This window comes from Galleria mellonella, unplaced genomic scaffold (assembly GCF_026898425.1).
Source record: "Galleria mellonella isolate WM207_F2 unplaced genomic scaffold, CSIRO_AGI_GalMel_v1 utg83, whole genome shotgun sequence".
NCBI classification, from domain to species: Eukaryota; Metazoa; Arthropoda; class Insecta; order Lepidoptera; family Pyralidae; genus Galleria; species Galleria mellonella.
The window spans coordinates 973-24,913 of record NW_026442162.1 but is presented as its reverse complement, the minus strand read 5'-3'; the positions used below and the strand labels follow the sequence as shown (position 1 = coordinate 24,913).

General features: G+C 30.4%; 1 protein-coding gene across 3 annotated transcripts; it reads right to left on the bottom strand.

The window, feature by feature from the left end:
- Window positions 1–18,855: 18,855 nt before the first annotated feature.
- On the bottom strand, window positions 18,856–20,811 carry LOC128202268 (uncharacterized). 3 transcript variants are annotated; one of them, XR_008253693.1, is made up of 4 exons: window positions 20,150–20,581; window positions 19,982–20,071; window positions 19,498–19,565; window positions 18,856–19,410 (listed from the first exon to the last, which is right to left on the bottom strand). XR_008253693.1 is itself a non-coding variant. In XM_052901930.1 (2 exons), the coding sequence occupies exons 1-2, from the start codon at window positions 19,900–19,902 to the stop codon at window positions 18,928–18,930; spliced, it is 888 nt and encodes a 295-aa protein (XP_052757890.1). In that variant the 5' UTR covers window positions 19,903–19,942; the 3' UTR covers window positions 18,856–18,927. The 3 variants fall into 3 exon arrangements, 1 of the variants encoding a protein (XP_052757890.1); XR_008253692.1 differs by adding an exon at window positions 20,605–20,811 and having other exon boundaries at window positions 18,856–19,565; window positions 19,982–20,271; XM_052901930.1 differs by lacking the exons at window positions 19,982–20,071; window positions 20,150–20,581 and having other exon boundaries at window positions 19,498–19,942.
- Window positions 20,812–23,941: the final 3,130 nt, after the last annotated feature.

Below are 23,941 nucleotides of genomic sequence, written 5' to 3'. Positions count from 1 at the left end.
CCGATTTAGTTACGTTATTAATAACGTTGTCCTATAAATAGTTGGGGATCGAATACAAATGTATAATCGATTCGAATCGTCTGATTATATCGAATATAATTGAACTACGATTGGAGACACAAATTATATAATAATCGCGTATTTAATCGATTGTCCGATAGAGTTTAATATTTAAAAATTACAGGCTATATAATTATTGACTAATCGATCAAGCGATATATTCTATTATTAGAATTTAATTAATAATAATTGACTATAATACTTTAAATTAATCGATAACATCGTATAATTTATTATTGCCAAAATAGCTATTAATCGAGAATATAGCTAGATTAAGATCGAATAAATTCTGTAAAAATTCTTATTGATATACTATCGATTAAATGACAATCGATTATTAGGCAACACTAGTTATTAACAGTGATTTACGAGCTTGTCATCGGTAACGTTTCGACAGACAACCGTTAATGACCCCGACTCCGACTCGGGAGGTGCACTCAATTTTATTTATTAGCTTCCTTTGAGACTGTTGTTAAGTAACTTCCAAGTAGCAGGTTCTCAATTAGTTTATATTTGTTGTGTATATAATTTACGATTACGTCGCAAATTTGATTCGATTTTGAAAAATTGTTTGCAAACGATAAGCTTTTCCATTTCCTATACAAAATTTGCTACGTTGCCTTTTTTGCGATGTAAAAAATTGTTTATTGCATAATAAAATCTACTTAATATACACACGATTCGTGTTCTAAATAGGCTATTTGATAATATAAAAAATAATGCTTTATTTAATGCCATCCGCATAGTCTAGGGGCTTTAAAACCGGTAGACATAAATCTGACATAAAAATATATTATAGATTATGCATAAAACTCCGAAAAAATTATCATATTTTATCTGGTACCGTTCCTTATTGCAATCTATGGGGGAGGCCTATGTCCAGTGGATGAATAATGGCTGAAATGATGATGACGATCTGGTACCATATAATCGAAAATAATCTGGAATGTATATTGACGTTATATGAAAGTAAATAACATGTCTGTCATTAATATTCTTTTGTGTTCATGGTTGTATATTATTAATTAATGATTATTATTCATATCATTATTCTAAATATTAGGAATTATTAATTTTATTATTTCACTGGTGACTGAAAACGTAGCTTATTTTTTAAATTCGGAATTTTTAAATTCGATGTTGCCTTATTTTAGTAGATTAAAAACAGTAATTTAAATTCTTTCTTATAATATTCATACTGCCTTTTACTTCTTCACAGTTAAAAACTCTATCGAAACAGTTCGATTATCTTAATTAACAAATTCAAGAACATATATAGCAAACACATCTTGCTATGGTTGTTATATGTTTTTAAATAATGAAGGTATATAACAATTTTGTAACATGCATATTAATTTGTATAAAGTAACCCTTGGATGTTTAGTGAAAATACAGTGTTATCACTATTAAAAGTGTTACATTTAGAGCCTACTAAGGTGCTTAGCTCTTAAAATAACATTTCTATACTTAAATCCACCTACATTCTAATATTCTCAATTACCGACTTATGCTATTTTAGGTCTTCTCGACCCGACAAAATTGAACAATTGTATATATACGTATACTAGCATTATATGTTAATTCTAACAATCCTTATTAATATTATAAATATGAAAGTGAGTTTGTTTTTTTTATTTGTTACTTTATAGCGCCATTAGATTAAGATCGAGCCTCAAAAACAGGTCAACTTTTTGTCAGCTAATTGTCAAATTAACTGACTCGTTATTTTTATTAATGTTCCATATACTTACGCACAAAATGTATCTTGATGTATCTATATTGAATTATTTCATAAATAAAATGAGTTGAGTTTTTGCGTATTAAAAAGGTGTAGCATTTATAACACAAAATAAATATAGAAATTATAAAGGAATCACTCATAACTATTTATAAGACAAATTTGTATGACCCGCTTTTCTTGAAGAATTTGTATAAAGACACTACCTATATGATCTAAGATGGCACAATTGTACACTTACTGTATGGGATATATTTTATATGGACTACTTTTTATCCTGGTATTTAATATTCCGGTCACGCGGTTGAAGTCGTGGTTAAAAGCTATCTAGTTATTTATAATGAAAGTAGATTTATATATAATAATTATGTTTATATATATAATAACTATAAAACACAACTTTACCTGCTTGTTTTAAGATAAAAGTAACTATGTCTTAAGTAAGGAAATTATGGTTTGTCTGTAAACTTGCTAAAATTTAAGACAGTTTAAAATAACCGTGACTATGTAACAAACGAAGAACAACGCCTCTATTATCTTTCACACTTATAATGAACTAGTTTTGCTCGTGTCTTCGTTCTCATGATTGGATTTATCATAAATGTCCACTATTAAAGATAGGCTTCCCACTTGTCGGGAGGATAGAGGCGAGGGGGTCGTGACTGGATGTTCTTCTCCATCCTTAGTAGCACGTATGTCCACAACATAGTCCACGTTTTTTTATATATTTCCTTTTTATAATTTTAATTTTATTCTTTTGTTAACATATGTTACTATTTATATGTCTCACTATATCTGTGTCTTACGAAATACTGTCCGCTACTTGGTTTATATGTTTTTTCCTTTTCCAATAACGCGTATACTAAAAATGACTATTGGTTGAGCCGAGAGTTAACAAATGATGAACAAAATAAATAAACAAAGTGACTTTCACATTTACAATATTAGTAAGGATTAGGACAGGATAGGAAGCAGGATATCACTTAAAGCTAAACGAAAGTGCCGCCGCGCTCTCCAAAGCCGCATATTTTTCCAGAGCCATTTATTAATAATGTCAATTTCTCAAATGTCTTCGGGTATCCTTCCCATCGATTCATTAATTTTATTGATTGATGTCAAGTGTAGCCGAAGTTCATGTAGTAAATCAATCAAGAGTAAATCACTAAGTCACAGTTTGTTAGTAATTGTAGGTACGAGTATATGAAATAATAAATATATTGATGTCATAGTCAGGTACTTTTTAATGGAAGATAATGGAATGGCAACCCCACCTGCGCTAACGGTATGCGCTGGCAGGGCACCAGTGAGGGATGATAGGTGAGAGTGAAAAGACTGGTCAGTTAGCTCATCGTGATGAATACACACGTGTGCTGAATCACACCAGGGGGGACCATGTGCAGGTCGACTTGACAGGATATATTACTAGCAATGGGATTAGTAGTCCGCATTATTAACAATCCCTTCCCCTCATAGTCAGGTATTATATAGACTGCTGTTGTTCTGATATAATAGTACATAAGTGACTAGTTTCAGTTGAACCTAATGTATCCATTTCTATTCTAATGTGGTTAGAGATTTTCACACTGTTCTGAGCACATAGCACAGTCTCTTACACGAAGCAGCTGCATAGCTGTAAGACTCGAAAAAAGTAACAATTTACTGTATACTCAGCAGTACATACATGAGGAGTGCAATGGATATAGTACATTAATCTATTATTATTTTTTTATATCTACACTTTTTTACTTTAACAATTCTCTCACCCATAGAAAGCTACATTATCAACGAGTAAACTAGGCTATATATTAATTTTTAAAATTCTATTTAGATGTGACAAATTTATATATGTATGTGTAATATATATTTTTATTATATACTACATATACATATAACGATTTTATTTTTTACACCATTGTCGACTATGTCTGCACAACCTAAAGATTGACTGGTAGAGAACGCCTATAGCGTTAAGTTCGCTTTTTGTACTACATTTTATTGTTTAATAAAGTTTAAATAAGTACACAGTATCACATATGTAATTTTTAAATTTATGTAGTTTAAATTTATCGGCCATCAATATAATATTATTCTGCTATCAGCTTGTTTTATATTCACCGTAGATTGACAGTATGAACCTACAAATCATTAGTTGTAGGTAATTCATATAAGCAATAGTTCTGCTTCACAGCGATGTGGTCTGGTACAGGCAATAAGGGTCTTTGCTCTTTGAAGCTAAATAAAATACTATTCAATATAAATTGTAAACTTTTCTGAGGCTTACCTAGATACTTTATAACCCTAATATTTTATACTCATTATAAATATAAATTTGCTACCAGTGATAATTTAGGTTGAGAAGTTACTTTAAATTTATCTGAAACATTTATATATTTTTTTCAATACAGCAATAAATATTTAAAATTATGTATTTTTTGTGATAATTAAGCTTTATATAATTATTTTACTAGTATTTATAAATGTGAAGATTAGCAAAGACGTTTCGATGTTTAGATGTTTGTTATTCAATCAATGTTAAACGATTCTATGAATTTTGGTACATGGGTAGGTTATATTTTAACTTTACATAGGATATTTTATAAACTATTCTAATTTATACATAGAATATTATATATATTGTTTGATTTGTACAGAGCCTCGGGAAACAGTAAACTTGATTCTTTTACATCACTTGTTATTTTTTTTTCATTACTAATTATGGCCTCCGGTTCGCTTAAGTAAATTTAAATATGTCACACTTATAAATATAATTTTACTTCAGCATAGAAAACTACTGCTTAAAAAGCAACAGTGTTCTATGCTTTCTATAGAGTACTTATATTTAATCTTGCCATATGTATTGTCATCAATTTCCGGTAATTTTTATGGAATATTCGAATAACATAAAAAAAAATAAAAAAAATACTATTAATTTATTTAGATTCTGGATTTATCATGCATATAAAACGACGCCAAACATTTAAAAAAAATTCATGTATATGTAAATTCTTTGATTCCATGATTTTATATAAAACATCTACTCACCTGTAACGATATACTTAAATTAGCTGTTATAAAAACAAAATATGATTATAAAATTTATTTGTAAGATCATTTTGGATATTGTTAATTTGTAAATTCCGGGAAAATACCATTTCTGATTTCTAAATTATTCATATACAATGACAATGAATTGGTTACATGTGTCGAAAGCTTAAAAGGAAATGTCACTAACGACTGATAATATCAAATGCCCGCATTATTAAACAAGCCCTTTCAAAGTCACTATTATTGATTTTTGTTCTAAAGCCAATAGACAAATAGACAACAATACTTTGAGAACTACTCGTAATTTGTAATTAAAATTAGGATCACTGAAATAAACAACGTGAAAAGCTTAGTCGGTTTATAGTAGAAAAAATAAAATTAATTGAGGGTAGATCAACTTCTCTATTGGTTTACTAATATTAGTAGTAGTAAAGACTGTAATATCAAGTTTAGAATATATATTTGGCACATAATTCACCTTTGAATTGGTACACATTATGACATTTATGTCCAAGTATAAAAATTATATAGTTCATTATGGTAAACGTATCCTAAGAGCACTAGTAGGGACTCCCTGCAGAGAGCCTTATGGCATGTACTGAATACTACTCTCAAGTCACCGTGAGTTGGTGTATTTGAACAATACTCCGTAATATATACCAAACGTTAAAGACAATACTGTAAGTTAATAGACAGAAATGAGAGTTGTTAGTCATATTATAGGTACATAATGGAAAGAAGTCATAACAATATCATTAGTTGTTTATTACGGATTCGCCCGAGCGCATCAATATATAAAGGATCCTGTGCATATCAAATTTCATTCAAACCCATTTATCTGTTAAGCATAATTAAGTAATAATTATATAAACATTCACATTAATAATGTATATAAATCCGTTAAAAAGACTATAAAACTGTCAGCTTATTGACCTATATGTCTTTTTTTCATATTGAGTATTTAATTTCCTTTTAAAGTGCACGAAATCAAAAAAATAAAAATATTAAATATAATATATAAAATTATTAATATTTAGATATATAATATATAAATATATATTATGACTGTCTACAATCTATTTTTTACGAAACGTTCGTAGTGAGATACTTAACTTTGATATTACGAATCTAATAATCTTTTACATGGACAGATATGTAATTCCTTATACCATCATAATCTCAGACATAAGTCTTATGTTTAAGATTATGGTGTTATATGATAAGTCATCAATATATAAATACTAAAAAATGTCTTTACGAATAATAACCACGATTCTTAGTCATTGTGAAATACTCAAGGCCAGATGTATAAAAGTCGAACGTTGTGTTATAAAAGGTCCAATAAGTTCACGTTACTCGTATCCTACCCACACACCCTACTCAACTATGGTTAAAAGCCCTATAATAAGACGACAAGGGAGACTACAAATCATAATAAATTCGGCGAACTTATTAAGTCCGCCGCCAACAAACAATGGAGCGAGTTATTGGTGATCTACCCCCCTTTTATCTAGCGGTTCGCTCCCTCGCCCCCCTAATGTCCCCCTCAGGGCCCAACAAGTAGAGCAATCTTCGCTTTATCGGAAAAAGCTTGCAGGGAAACAAGAATACACCAATTAACACTGGCAAGGAGTTAACAACAATGTGATGCTGATCGGTAAATAGCTGTCTATAGCGCCTCTGAAAACAATATCTTCAGAAGTTCTGCGGAACATTACTTTTTATATAAACGATTTGAGTTTACGAGACCGTGTAAGAACTCTATTTTTGTATATGTTATAAAAGTTGTTTAGGAGATGTATTTTTTTCTTATCAACTGACATTTTGAAAAAGAAGTTTCTCAATTTTTCAAAATGATTTCGGTAGTTTAGCTTTTTAGTCAAAATAACAAGTTTTATAATTTTTGCTTAATATCAGTTTGCTTTAAAAAGAAAAACAGCATGACAAAATTATAGTCTATTCTTTGTTACACTTGTAAATTAGATAATTGATATAGAACTAATGCAAGAGTAATTTGTTGACTGCTAAAATAACAATCAAATTGATTTATTTAGTTTTTTTTTTAAATATTACGTAAAAAAAAAACAAGCATAAAATATAGGTGAACTGAAAATTTTATAAGTTATTTTTTAAGTTTCTTAAAAACTAACATTTATGAACTCTTATTATATTTAGTTTAGTTAGATAAATTGGGTTGGTTTCAGTGAAATTAGAATCAAATCCGATAACTAATGTCACCGATGTCCGATAACTAAATAAAAAACTAAACTCTTTAATTTTGTATATCGAAAACCAAATAAATAAATACATTATTTATTTGATGTAGTAATAATAATATTACGAAATGAAAGAGAAGGCCTGTGAATACATTATTTATAGACTTTAATTTGGACGTTGAATTTCTTATTGTTTTCAGAATTTGATTGTATTTTTTTAAACAATGAATTATAAGTCAACACTAAATTTTAATGGCAATTATATCGTGTTATATATAAACATAAATAAGTACCGTTTAAAGAAAAACAAAAAAAAACACGCATTTCATAATAAATATTTTCACTACTAAAAAGGGAGTGCTAAAATACTAAACTGTTAAGATAGGCTTTATATTTTTACAAGTAATTTACTGCTATAGCAGCAAAATGAAAAGGTATAATGTAAAATGAATATTTCGAGTGTTATAATTTTCAAATAAATACCTGAAGTATCTTTTTTTTAATTTGATTAGGACTAGGTAATTCGTGGAATTTCTTTGTTTATTACATTATGTATTTATTATTATTATATAGTGTTAAGTCTGCTATTTACACTATTTAGGTGTATTAATATTTAATAAATAAAAAATTATAGTTAATTACCTACTTAAATGAAATTATACACAATAAATTTCAATTTGTAGTTTCAATGTCGCAAATAAATAGATATATGTATGCATACTATGTGAGTTGATTAGTTATTCATATTATAAAATTATTATACATTAACTACAATGCTAATATTAGAGACCTATAGATATTAATCATACAGAGGATCTAGGGCATGATAGTTTTAGACATGTAAAATTATATGTTCCAATTGTGATATCTTAATTCATAGTGCATCACGTCACGTCTCATGTCAGCTTCCTACTCACTGGAGCTCTGTGCCAATGAGCAATTATTCATTGAGACTAAATTGGAACACATTAAACAGTAAATTTGTATCGCATACAAAAGGGTTTCAGCTGCATTAACTTATTGTTTGGTACTTATTTTAATGACAACTATGTTAGGTGTTTAAACGAGACCATTTATGTTAATGAGCTAGAACTGGAGCTTAATTATAGTATCAATTTAATCCAGCAATAATCTGCTATTTCATGATAATATCCAAGATTGACGCTGTAATTAATCTTGGCACAAGGAGAAGTTAACGAGTAGTGGCCCAGGCCAAGATGCACGGTCAACTAATTTTGTTAATTATGAACAAGTCAAAATATCGTTTACGGCGATATTATTACTAGAAACTATTACACTCTAATTCTTTAGATTTGCAACTAGAATAAACCATTAAAGCTAAACGAACGAATTCGTATCCAATCTAACAAAATAGCGGCAATTACAATCCCAAACTATACGCAATAGCGCGTTACGGCCGTCCTTCGGCAACATATAAATAGAAAGCCTACGAGTCGCCCAATAATGGTCCAAATATCGTTCAATAATGGGACACAAGCGGCCGAAAGTGCGGGGCAAACAATAATGGCGAAGACAGAGCGAGCACGTACACTGAGTCACAGAATTAATCAGTTAGTCACACTTGTGCCGAACTAAGGAAGAGTCGATTAGGAGGGTACCTTGAGGATTATTGAGACATTGGCGGCGGCAAGCCAGCTGCGGCCGACGAACTTGCCGATATTGCCGTGGCCAGGGCTGCCCCAACTTGTTTTCAACTGCCCAAGAATTTCTAGCTGCGCGCTCAAACTCCGACGTTCGATCATTCTTATTGGAAAGAGTTCTCGTTTTCACTGAATATTGCCGTACGTCCAGAGCAAGGATAATAAATGTTCTGATAATTTTTTTAACTGTTTTTGCAAGTAGTTTTAGCTCTTACACCTACTTGCCTGTTTTTAAATCCGTTTGTTTACTCATGTAATACAATATATACATACATACATACATACATACATACATACATACATACATATATATATATATATACGTAATATATTCATAATTGCATAAATAAATTCTTTCCCCACATACTTGGTATTAATTGTACATACTGGTAACCCGATGGTACACATGTATAAAATACTTGATCTGTTTTTGGGAAGCATTTCTTTAGAGACACTATCATAAAACATATATAATAAAACGATGAATAAGTTACCTGTGAAACTATTACAAATAGAATAGCTTATCTTCGTTTTCTATTAAGCCAATTAATTTTAACAATGCATAAAAAGACTGCCATTATTTCATATGCATGACACAAACTCGGGTTTAATTGATAGTTCGTTATCTTCTCGGCAACAAGATTATTTAGTTATATACCCCGGTGGGTTTCACATGCGAGCTCGCATGCATCGAATTTCACGTTCCCAGTAAATTTTGTTTCCATTCATCAACATGTTCGTGATACAGTTATTTATAAATACATTTAGGGTTTATTTATTCGGTACATACGAACTGATTAAACTATTATTTCCCTTATTTTATTATTATTATTTTTAATAAATAATAATCAAGTTTACTACGTCTACTCCAAAAGACGTTGCAGGTTCAATTTTGAGCAACACTTATGTATTACAATAAATTTCTCAAATATTTTCGCTGGCACTCAAAAATTATCATATGGTTTTATCTACTGGTCAATGAAATGATACTTCAAAATAAATAAATCTTGTTAGTTAAAAATTTAAAAATTAAAAATTTATTTATTAAAAAAAAATGAAAAATATAGTTGTCAATAAACTTATATCCAAAAGGAGGTAAGAGTCGTGTTATGGTATAGTAAGCACAGTGTATATATAAGCATGGCATATAAGTATAGTAACATGATTATGAAGTATGAGTGTACTTAGTTGTATGTGTGTTTGTGTGTATTCTTGAGTCGTTCGAGAAAACTATATCTTATATTAAATTTAATGAATATTGTTACTTTAAAACCTCGCTTCCAATGTACTAATTGTCGGAAACCACAAATACGGTAAGTTCGTTAAATTCCCCTTATACATACATATAGACATCGTATTAAAAAATGAACTAAAGTTTTAAAAATAAAAATGAAATTACTAGTTATTATATTTGTAGATAAAAAACAAATTGTGTAATTAATAATTTGAGATTGTGTTAAAAAAACAATTACTTCAGTTTTGCAAAACACGTTACTTGCATTTAAACCCTAAATTGCTGAACCGATAGTAATAAAATTTCTATGAAATCAATCTATAAGTATATACTTTCAGTTAAAATAATAATGTTCCAAATTCGTTTATAACTGACGGAGTTAAGAGTTAAGAAATAATACAATTGAATTGCGAATCTTCTGCTTTTTGAAGTCGGTTGAAAACATTTTATTATTTAAATGAACCTATTGAACTAAAACTTCATCTACTTCAAACGACATTCGAACATTGAAAGCAGGCTTAAAGTGGACGGGTACCGGACGAGGCGATTAATGCACAAAGAGAGACCCATTCTTATTGCTATGTTGATTGTTCAAAACAGATTGTGAACTCATTACGAACTGCGTTCCTTGTTTGCACTATCGTGCAACCAGAATAGCAATCGTAAATTGTTTTGGGAATTGAAAACCTTTGCCTAAATTTACGTGTCTAAGGACGAATCAATATTGCTTTGTATATACGCAAATAAATTCAATATTACATACCTATATATCTTTAAAAAAATTAAGTTTTGTTAACAAACATCGTAAACATTTTAGTAATTTTTATTTGACTAACCTTTTTATATTTCAAACTTCAAGTTACATATGATTTAATAGATAGTAGCGGAGTATGATATATTTTTTTTAATTATTAATATTTAATAATGGCCGTATGGCCCCGGCATAGAATAGGCCACCCCTTCCTTTCCTGTGGATATCGTAAGAAGCGATAAGGTATCTTAATGGTTGAGGAATGGGCAGCGGTGCCCCTCTGAAAACATCTCTAAAAGTCTAACTGCAGTTGCGAACTCGCCGGCCAAGCGTGGCAACTATTGGCAAAAGCCCCTAATGAAAGAGGTCTATATTTAACAGTGGACAGTTATTGGCTGATATCATGATTAAAATATTTACTAAATTTAATTTGAAGCCATTCAAGCGTGATTGAGTTATTAAATCAAAATTTTTTTTATACAAGTTAGAATGGCAAACAAGGTGACGGTCCACCTGATGGAAAGTGGTAACCGTCGCCTATAGACATGAGCAGTACCATGGACGTAACAGAGTATACTGTTTCGCCCATGATACCCCCCCTTGCGTTGCCATTACTGAGGACTCAAGTGTTATTCCTCTGTACCCTGTAAATTCACGACATATCCCACCCTTCAAACCGAAACACAGCCATGCAAAAACAACTGCTTCACGGTTGAAACACGAATGGGACAAAGCTTCCCAAGCAAACGACTTTTGTACACTTAATTACAAACTTTTACTTTTATATTATTACTACAATTAGAATTTTAATTGTTGGGTGACAAAATTATTAAGAAGAGTATTCTCTTTCTAAGTTCACAGTTATTATACTCTTAATAATGTGTTAAAAACGAGGCTGTCTGCAAAATTCTAAATAATAAATATTTTTTTATAGCGAACATTGCTATTTTTTTAACAAACTACGTTAGGACTTTAATATTTAATATGCCAAACCTAAACGGATTTCGTTAATAGGTGACCAAGGACAGAAATAATTTCTTGAGCAAAAAGACGTTATTTATTATTCATAGTTATTTTTACATGTAATTGTATTGTAAGCGATTTATCTATGTATATTATTTTATATATATGTATGTTCATCTTAAAATGTATTAATGTTGTTATCTATCAAAATATTTATTTCATTTACAAATTGATTTTGTTACATCAATGCACTGCCATTTACTCTGATAGAGAATGATATGAGGCAATAAGTCTGTAAAAGTATAAATAAATAAAAGTGCGTGCGTGCAAAAATATAAATATATAAAAGACGAATTATGATGTTACGGTATTCGTTTAATAAAAGTTGGTAGAATTGTAAGGCAAGATATCTAACTTGTCCGTTTCAGCGATAAAAGCCTCTGAATACTGAACGGCGAATGTGTCCGGCTGGTCTGTCGGCTTTGGCTGTCAATCACAGAACGTTGATTGGATTTCGATATTGGCACCGATTTGACGGTACTTCACATTTTTAAATGGGACAGCTCGAGAGAGTGATTGAATTACATAATTGGTGGTGGAAATGATTATTAAATACATTGTATATAAACCTAACTCTAAATATAATGTATTAATTGTTAAAAGCCCTTCTTTACTGATATTTTATTATATTATAGTCTTACTATGGTTAATGTAACATATGGATAGATATATAAAAAATCTTCTATAAAATTGTATGTATACGTTTGTGTATATAAACAATATTTTGAGTAAAATAAATAAATAAAAACAAATAAGTATAAAACATTATTTCATAGCAGTTACATGTATCAATTCCACGTGTAGTTGGTGGTGATATAATGGTGTATCTATATAGATTATTTTAACTAATAAAAAGCACTACTGATGACGTGTCATACAGTACAATCTAAATAAAGTGGTAACACCTAAATCTATTTAAATCGGCTTTAAATAATACTGTTGGCGTCAGATCTATAAAGTGAATAAAAATACGAGTATCTCGCATAAACAATTGTTAAATTTGAATGATTAAATAGCTATTGTTAGTGACTCTGTTCGCTGTTGGGAAGTTGTTTGTCGTCATTGCAAAAATTTCACGACTTGCGTCACAGTTTTACGGTGCTAGTAAAAATTTGTTCAGTTTAGTACCGTCTGAGATTATAACGGAAAAATCACAAAGACAAAGTAAATGTAAATATATATCAGTTATTAGCGCCCGATATTGTTTTATAATAACTAACTTATAAGCTATTAATATTCCTCTGTGGTATAAAACTTTATTTAATGGGTATTGTCCGCATGTGATGCGCGCGACGTTAACATATGCTTCAAATTAGACATATATTTAAAATGTGATATTTAAGGATACATAATAAGTATATATAATGTTTAACAAATCAATTTCATTTTATAACTTGACAGATTAATCTTGCCTTTATGGCTTATAAGAGACGGGAATTAACGCGAACATTTAGGTAAACTATGATAATCTACCTAGTTTAGTTATCTTGACGTTCTGACTAGGTTACACTGCTGTAGTCACGAGTAGACTGATGTAGCGCTGTTTATGCCTTCGAGGCAGAAGTTTTTTTTTTAGTTCCTGTATCTTATAAACCATGAACTATGCAACGTAAATGTTTCAAAGTTAATAAGCATACCTACCTTTCTTCTAATAGAAAGTAGTAGCTGTAACCTATTGACAAGTATAGTACCAAGAACGTTACAGAATACAATCACAGTGTATGTGTTGTGATATTACTATTAACTATTATTAAACTAAGTTTTTACACCTCTTTATTCAATAATTCCCCTTCAATGACAATCTTCGAATCCATGCAGTTTTGTATGAAATAGTGTTTGTAATTTGTGTAAAAAAAAAACGAGATATACAATCTGAGAATTAATATTAAGACCATTTGTATTTTAACTCAATACTTTAATAATTAATGTTTAGAAGATTTGGTTTTACAAAAAAAGAGCGGTTTTAATAGTGGCAAGATTAATAATTAATTAACACCCACGTACTGACTGGATGCAAAAAGAATAACTTTTTGATCATTCTTTTGATATTCAATCAGTATAGATATTTAATAATTAGTTTAGAATTAGCCAGGTTATTAGGTGATGTTGGCGACAGACCTCCTTTTATATAAGTTTACCTTTTTAAGATTTATATTTTTATATTTTGAATATGTCTTTTGATATCAATTTTTATTTTTCTTCTTGATTGAGATATTATTGTTGTATTGTGTGCTTGTTTTAAGAAAATATACTGGTAACCCTCTCTTAATATTATTTTATTATTGTTGCCCTCCTCTTCTACCAGCGCCGTTTTTAGGTGACATAAAATAAACGCATAATGGAGTCTACTTCTTTTTTTAAAACCATTTAAAAATTAAAAGTAGATAGAATTCTTAAGTTGCACAATGCAAATTATTTTGCGCAGTATAATCTAAAATATTCATTGTTTTATTTATGAAACTAAAAAAAATCCTTATAGACTTGCATTCAAGTTGCATTTATGAATACATCAAATATGTTCTTAGAATCACACAACGAGGAATGCCCACAAACTTCCGAAGCATATAGTTGTCAATACTATATACCTACTCGTATATACAATATAATATATATAAGTCCTTACACGATAGTCTCGTGCGAAACGGTATCGAGAAGATTCGATGCTAAGTGCTCTAGACATTACGAGCTTAACACGATAATATATTGAGCAACTCGTGTACGGATAATACCCTTGATCGACATACTATGGTGCTTATTTACGTTATATGTTAACATGAGAAAATTGAAAATATTTACCTCCTAATTTGAGATTTCGTTTAAAAAAAAAACAAAAATAAATTGACAATTTTCATACGGTTGGATGGTGAAGGGATGGACAGTAGCGTCCCTTTTAAAACATCACCAGAAGCCTAACTCTTGTTGCCAACTCGCCTGACAAGCGTTTTTTTTTTTTTTTTTATACAACTTAGAATGTCAAACAAGCTGACGGCCCACCTGATGGAAAGTGGTAACCGTCGCCTATAGACATGAGCAGTACCATGGACATAACAGAGTATACTGTTTCGCCCATGATACCCCCCATGCGTTGCCATTCCTGAGGACTCAGGTGTTATTCCTCTGTACCCAGTAAATTCACGCCATATCCCACCCTTCAAACCGAAACACAGCCATGCAAACACAACTGCTTCACGGTTGAAACACGAATGGGACAGAGGTACCCACGCAATCGACTTTCGTACAAAGTCTCCCTCTGGTAACTACTGGCAAAACACTCCAATAGGGGGACGCATATGTTCAGCTGTGGGCAGTTAACGATTTACTTTAAACTTTGGCGTTGTTTACACATATTTTAAATTCACGATCGGGATTTAACGATTACAGGTAAACCCGATTTTTTTTGTTTCCAATATTACGATGTTCGTTTCGTTTGTCATGTCATGGTCATGGTAGGGTTTGTATTTTTAAAACAGTGAATTCATAATGTATATTCATCATTATCATAATCGTCATCAAATTAGGCGTTTACTGACCACTGTTGAATATAGGCCTTCCCCATACGGAGGTGTTTATTCATATAGGAAGAAAATTATTGAAATAATTCTAGAATCGAATCGAAATAAACAGTTAGGTGAAAATTAAACACCGAGGCTGTATTTCTTAGTAACTTTGTGAACTTAAACCTTTTAGGGTAGGAACTAATCTGATTTAGTGGTATCAGATAAATCAAATTTTGTTATTTATATTATAGTAAATTTTTATTTTTGCATTTTATAATGGTCATTTGTAATAACTTTGTGTTACCTGAAATTTGTCAATTAATTTGAGTTTGTTTAATTTCTCTTCATTTTTCAGTCGTTTCATGGTTGAAACTGGTCGAATTAAGTAATAGATTAAAAAAAGTGATATGCCTACAAGTATATATGGTAAATCTATCTACCTATATGAATAAATACTTTTTAAATTGAATATGTACATTTTTCATATATTGAGCGGCATAGTATATTTTTAACTATGGTATAAGAAAAGTATTGTTGATATTTATAACATTATTTTTGTTCTGACTTACAGTTTGTTCGCATGTATTAATTTAAATATTATATAATATTATAATACAAAATAATTTAACATTTTGTTACACATAAAAAAATTTCAATCGTGATAAAGTTATTAAAGTACGAAATTTAATTAACGAATGTAAATAAGTAAGCACATATTTAACAAATAATCACTCAACTTAGCCATATATACGCAGGTATCATATCCGTGAACGTTCACAAGTCCAAGAGGCTGGGTTACAATTACAGATGTATTATTTATCAGAGAGAAAGCGAGCCCTCGCTCGTCCGGGTAAAGGAATTGATTTCTGCATAATTTAACACGGAAAACACTTCCCAGAGACCTCTGTAGTACTAAAAACAAAACATTCGTTCGTATTTTACTACTTTTGCCTGAATAAAATGCATTTTTTATATCTATATGTACTTGTTAGGGAATGAAAGTATGTCCTGATATTTTTACACCCCACCACGTACAAATTTCTATATTCGTTAACTTGACACTTTTTTATTATATTCTTCAGGTCCTATATTTAATGAAGATTTAATTCCCTTTGACAGATCACGTCTAATATTTTATTCAAAAGAAGGTTTCGTTAACATAATAATTAAATGTGCTTTATGAATATAAAGTCTTAATCAAAGTTCCCGTAAATAGCTTAACTTTTCCTAGTGTTCAGCTCGATACACATTGTGCATATTAATTAGTTGCGGCTGAAAGGGACCACACCGACAAATAAGAAGCATTCTTGGCAAATTTCATCTTTGGAAAGTTTAATTGCATAATTTATATTGACAAAGGGAGCGATGATGCTTTAACCGATAACGTCACAAAATTTATATACAGCGAAGAGATTTTATAGGTATTTGTAAATTATGTTTTTGTATTGCATTATTAGGTAAGCACAAAGATATATCAGAGAAATATTTTATGTTAATCTATTCTGGGTTACCGATAATGTCGGTTGTATTTTACAGCTCGTGTATAATTCAGTACTGAATAATGCTAGAACTTCCTTGTTATTTCAAATGCTGTTGGCTTGCCGAACATAGTTTTCATTAAATAAACAAATGTTAGAAACTCATACTCCCGCAGGTATACTACGTAATAATTGGATATTATCTGGTTTTAATACTTTCAACTCTCTTTATAATTACAATTAATACAGAGTGAAACCAAAACTATTATATATGTTCCTAAACTATACAAATTATAATAGGATAAAAGTTAGGTAAATCTAAATTGAAACAAAAATATTTTAAGCATATACTTAGTATGGGAGGCTTAAAATTCTTGTTGTTTTTCTACTCATTTCTAGTCTTTGACAAAAATATTTATTTTCACGAGTAGAAAACTCCTTTAAAACATACTAACGATTATGATTTTTTTCTGTATAATATAATTAGCGATTTATCCTGGCTTAATAAATAAATTTAATTACGACACACAAATCGTTTGTAAAAAAAAAACATAAGTTTATTTATTTTTATTTTGTAATAGTGTAAACCCGTATCTTTCGCACGCTTAATAATAAAGAGAAATAACTCAAAAATTTGAAATGTTGGGAAATTACGTTTTAAGTTTTGCAAGTTTGACTCGTTGCACTAAATATGAAAAAAAGGTAAAAAATTGTCATATTTCTCAAAATAAAAGAAATTAATCTAAAAGTAGAGATATCGACCTTCAATTTGGTATAGCAATTACCATTTTACAAAATTGGAAACCCCGAAAAAAACTGAAAAGAAAAAAAAGCCTGCGACTTATTTCAGTTTATTACAAAAACAAAGTAATCAAACACATATAAGCTATGGCACTTAACTAAATAGTTCTCTTTTATTTTAAAAGAAAAATTAAATCATTGGTAGCTATGAGTGTTATTTCTCTTTTGATCTGTAAGTATACGACTACTGAAATTTATATCAAAATATTTTCTTTTTTTATTTATGCTACTTTTAAAAACATAAATTTAATCTGAAATAAATTCTGTATTCACAGAATTATTTAGTAAAATGTTATAAAAAAAACAGTGAAAAACAAAACTACGACTTGGCTTGGATACTATTTAATCAACATAAACTTTCAGTCTTGAAGTTTTGCACCTATAGACTTACAAACTAGTAACAAAAAATATGAAAATAACATAAGTAGGAACTTCTAGCATAAACTAAAACAGCCTTGTTTAATACACATTGAGTAAGGTAGAGATCATCACGTTAATCTTAATACTTAAATATAATAATCATCATCATGTTCAATAAATCAAATAAAATGAGCCTTAGTGAAATTAGGACTACACAAATAACGTACTAAGGTACTTTTTATTTAACCTATACTTTGGAATAATTGAGATCTAGAGCTTAAAACAAAATCGACTTCTAAAACAAACAAAAAAATAAAGAACTCTAATAATCAAAAACTTAAAAAAAAATCCCTTTTATACCGTAGTACTTAATAATATAAAATCACTATGAAAAATTAGTATAGGTTTTAACTTAATCAGACAAAGTAGTATTGTTGAAGTTTTGATAATAATATGGAGGAATAAGACCTTTATTGAGAAGTTCCCGTAAGTCTTTCTTCTTATTATCACTTAACTCTTGCTTTTCAGTATATGCTTTTTCAAGAGAGATTAAATTAATGGGTGGCATCTTCTTTCGTTTGTTCCTTATATCGATTTCCTGACAGGTCTTTTGTTCGTAAGATGTTTTGTAATAAGTTGTAAATGGATTCTCCTTAGAAACTTTTATCTGTTTTATGTCATTCCAGTTTACTGATACTCTTCCTGTATTGACATTAAAATTGTGTCAATATACTGCCTTGAAGAACATAATACGGCTCAATCCGAGGAATGGAATCTATATGCTTCCTTATATTACTATAATTCCTTATTCAATTGCCTGTGGTTCCCATGCTTTCCTCGAAGGTCTCCTTGCACTATTCCAGTACTATCTTTTTTATGTTGGATTGTACGTATCATGCGGTCAGTCACATCTAGAGTGCTTTTGAAAAATAATTTGCAGACTCTAATCCTGACATTCTTTGAGGTTAAGTAGTGGGCCTTGTTTGGAGCTCTTGGCTTTTCTGCATTTGTGTTTATTCATTTTATGCATTTCTGCATACTTGGGCATCAGGTCAACCATAGACTAATTGATAAAAGCTCTTTGCTCACCTAAATCACCTAATTTCCAGAAATTACGAAATATCTTATATCTTTCCTCAGTGTTAATATTTTGAAAACATTTTAAGTGGCATTTCTCTTCACATGGTATTTTAAGACAACAGCTTGGCATCGACTTTTTAGTTTTAGAAAGGAATACATATTTTTCTCCAAGATTTCTCAATTGTTTTGCCTTATTTTGTTTCCATTTTTGTAGACACTGGGTTCGTTTACGACCTTTTTGCTCAATCTCAACTTCAGGCTCGGAATCTGAAGAACTAGAGGTTGCCGGGACTAATTTAAACCTCCTTCTACAGCTTTCAGTAAGTTGATCTTCGGAAACAAATGTTGGATCTGCGACATCGTCATCTACATCACTCTCATCAGTGTATATTGGAGATATTGTCCCCAAATTGTTATTAAGGCAGCATCTACGCTTATGTAAGGCAGAATTAATTGCAAGTTGTAGCTGCAAAGAAATGAAAGGGCAAATAAATAAAAAAACTTAGAGAAATATAATAAAAGATAAATAAGTCGAAAATAAACTGAAAATTACTTTGTCTCTGCTGTATTTTAACTGATCTGTCATCGGCGTATTCTCAATAATGTCGTCTTGGCTCGATTCTACAGAAGAAACATTCGCAATCTGGTTAGGTCTAAGTACTTGGAAATAAACAGAACTTCCTTCTGTTCGTCCAGATTTGTTGGATGACGTTAAACTGTCTGAATTTGAAGAGGATCCAAACAAATTTGAAGAAGAAATCAAACTGGTAGATGAACGACGCGCAGTATTTGCGACTGTCTTCTCGTCTTCTATGCACGACTGATTATCATAATCAGATACAAGGTTCAAAGGAAAACATTTTTGACTTTTTGTTATAGAAAGAGGCTGGTCATATTTGGTACTAATATTGCTCTTAATTTCAACCGAAATTGGTTTTTGTAGAAAGTAAATAATCATTAAAACGGATCTCCTTTGTTTTCATACAAACTTGTGAAACTAATTAAAATAATAATTGAAAATGTAACATAGTACTCACTTCTAAATAACTTAATATCATATCAAAGTTTTCGTTCGAATGATTAATATTTTCTTTGTTTAACGAGGTATTATCTTGATCTTGTGAATTCTGAAACAACCGTTGATTAGGTTTGCGCTTACCTATGTTTGCAAATAGTAATAAGGAAGGACACAGTAAGTGCCTTACCAATAAATCTGAATCAATGTCCAACACTTGACACTAATTCTTCCTCATTTTCGATTGCTGGGATATTTAGTAGACCTAAAATCTTTCGGCCTCTTCAAAACATTTTCGCATAGTCGCAGAGCCTAGATAATCAGAAAAAGCAATAACTTACAATAACATCAATTAAATTTACTTTGCTATTAATAATAAACTGAGATAAAAACAAAAATTTAACCCAACTCTTACCACATTTTGATAATAAACTGAAATAGGTTTTAATGTTACAAAAAATACGATAGAATTTTAAAAATAAACTGAAATAACTCAAGTTACTTCTTAAACCACTGAAACAATTTAAAACTAAACTGAAATAAGTACAGATTATGCATTTGACAATACCACAATTTTAAATATTAAATAGAATTAAATTGAAATATTGCATTTTATTATTAAAAAAATATGAATAATATACTCACGTTTTAATTGTAAACAGCAATATTCTACTTTATGCCACAAAAACGTACGTCTACTTTTTACCAAGATTGATTCATCACTAAATGCATCGCTTTTTGACAGACAACATTGCCAACCCGTTTGGAATGAAAGAGGCGATCGATCTTTTATCTCCGTCTTATTCATGAAAATTGAAAGGCTGTCGAACTCTACCTATTCTTTTCGCATTATTATTATGTTTTATTATAAAAACTAGATTTTCCCAATTTTTGAGTTATTTCTATTTATTATTAAGCGTGCGCTTTGTCGAGTAATTTAAAAGAAGTAGGTGGCCAAACAGACATATGAGATTTTACTACTTTTTATACTATTTAAAGAAGTAAAAATTTATCACATCTATGAGTAATTTAAAACTTCCGGTACACTACTTTCTCAATATTTTAGTATGTAATCTCATAAGAATTCGTAATATTATCTAATTGTGTATAAAATTTTATAGATTTCATGTCTATTTTTATTAAATTATATTATATTTATTTGACATTTTAGCATAAATATTACTTTCTTTTTCTACCTCAATTTTGTGTTATTTCTTTATTGTTATTGTTCTATAACCTTAAAGTTGCTTTTATAATACTCTTATCAATGAGCAACCACTTTGTTAACTTTTAAACAAATCACGCATAATTAGTTTCAGTTCAAGAGTGAACGAGCTCATAAATAATAAGTGAATACACAACAGTACCCCTTATGAATGAAGTTTGGGGTATTGGATAGTGCCAATATTATATCAATAATAAAGGTCATTATTGTTTTTATTAGAAATACTATAATTGCTTTTAAAAGACTCATACATATTATATAGTCACTATTATTTAATGCAAATCAAGAATATTCCTTAATTGTTCCAATATCGAAGTGAACATCCCTATTAATAATGAATGAATACCGCTTATCTATAAAATCTGGCGTATTACGCATTGACAATATTATATTAATACCTTCATTATTATTATTTTTTTATTAGAAATTGTAAAATTACTTTAAAATACTCGTTATTAGTTATCAAATCACTATTATTTAATGCAAATCAAGTATATTCCTTAACTGTTCCAGTATCGAAGTGAACATGCCTATAAATAATGAGTGAACAATACCGCTTATCTATGAAGTCTGGGGTATTGGGCAGTGACAATATTTCAACACGTTGTGTATCGAGACACTAACTAGTGGGCACAGCTGGAGTTGCGGCGTAGTGACAATGTTTGGACGCCGCATCTTCGGCGCCGGCCCGTGGCCCGCATCCGCAATGAGTCTCGGGGGCGCCGGCGTCCGAATACTGCCCGGTTGCTGGACGCCTGCTAATTTATAGCAACCGTTAATTACCTACAAGAATCCGACTCAGCTGGAACAAGGCGGACTGCAACGCTTTCATGCATTCGTGTTGCTAACTAATCCGCTTAGCTTTTACACGGTTATCTTATTTATCAGTTTAGTATAAGTGGCGAGACGTTTCTATACAAATATATTTATATATACAAGTAGATTTAGATAAAATAGACAATTACTTATAAGTATTACATATTTCCGTATAACAAAAATGTATAATAACTTTATTGACATTTCTGTGTTGAGAAATTTAATGAATAATATATATTTTGAAAAGTATGAAATTGTAAAAAAAAATTAATAGGTACTTATGTGCATTTTCGCCACATACTATATAGTTTAGATTATTTATGTATATATATTGCAATAAAAATATTCTATCATTATCATTTTAGCCGGTGTTTATCCATTGCTGAAAATAGGCCTGCTCCTCATACTACCATAAGGAATGATTCCGAGTCACCCGTATACATATTACATATTATATAACGTCATTACTCAATATAGTGGATAGTTGATAGAATGCGGGACAGATAGATATGCTTCATTTGTTATATTATATGTAATTATAAAAGAATTCATGCAAACTAAACAATGTATACGTGACTAAGGTTACCTTGTTGGTAACCTTATTGTTAAGAGCTATCTTTGGTCAAAAATTCAAATATTTTAATAAAAAAAAAATTAGTAAACACACGCTTACGCTCCAAATTCAAACTCGAAACGTTACACGTTACATAATTTGTAGCTAGAGCGAGTTTAGATTGTAGACAAACTACGGTATAAAGCATACTGCTGATGCATGTCACCGCTAGTATCTCCAGGTAATCGCTGCGCACGTATACATCTGATAAACTTCCCAAGCTTCCAAACAAGTTGGACTGTTGTAGAAACTTCCGACTATGCTCGCTAGGTGCATGTTCCTGCACCCGATAACGGGGGCTGGATTGAACCTTAAATCCTAACACGCGCTCGAATCTGTCTAGGTTAGCACAACGCCCACACACTTCGTAGGCAATTAAAACTTTTTCTTGGTAACTTTATAAGAAATTTTATACTTTTTTGAAGGAATTTTAACTGATGTGTTTGATATTTCCTTTATTTGAATAATAGAATGGATAGTGAAAGAAGTTCTCTACTTAGCATAATTGAGGTACCGGACTCGTTTCTTTCTATTCAAAACTAATATGAATTTCCGTAGCTTCCGTCACGAGTAGGCTAGACTACTTTTAAAACTTATTTACCAAATTAGATTTTTCTACGTCCAATCATTTTTCCATGTAATAAAAATAAGTATGTAATAAAAGTAAGAAATTTTATGTACCTATTTTTATTTTAAAATCAGACATCGTAAACTTAGCAGATTGTAAAAAAATACGATGTATTACCGTATTCTACTACTTCAAGTTAATGTTATTTTAGGGATATTAAAATATACAGAGATAACACACGTTCGTATATTCAGTAAGTTATTTTTTTAAGGTTTATTACAAAACTTATATACAAAGTAGCTTAAATTAAATGGTAAATGTTTTGTTTTTGTCAAAGACTGTGTTAATCGAAGGATAAATTAATACAGTAGACTATTAATCGAATATTGGCATGTCATAGTTCTTAGCCGGTTCATAATGCGAGTCACGTCATAGCATAGTGTGAACTTGTTGGTTGCAGGTGCGCGGCGGGCGGCGCGAGGGGACCGTATCACGTGGTGGGGAGCAGCACCACCCATTGCCGAGGCCATGAGACTTATGAGGATTACGCCAAAATGTGTATTCGATGACATTTTTCGGGGCCGTAGAAAAAGATGAAATATAAGGAATTCTAAACGTGACTTGAATACGGGATAACTCGCCACCTATTACCGGTCTATGTGCGTTCTTTTCGCGGTCGGGCGGACGACTGCCGATGAAACCGAGCGTGACGTTCCATTCCTGATATAAAAATGTAAGTATGAAAAAGCTTTGTTAAACG

Excerpts from the sequence above, each read along its gene's own strand:
- LOC128202268 (XM_052901930.1), bottom strand. The coding sequence starts at position 19,902 with ATGATTATTTACTTTCTACAAAAACCAATTTCGGTTGAAATTAAGAGC. Across the intron at positions 19,411-19,497 it reads TAAAATACAGCAGAGACAAA|CTACAACTTGCAATTAATTC; the intron begins GTAATTTTCAGT and ends ATTTCTTTGCAG.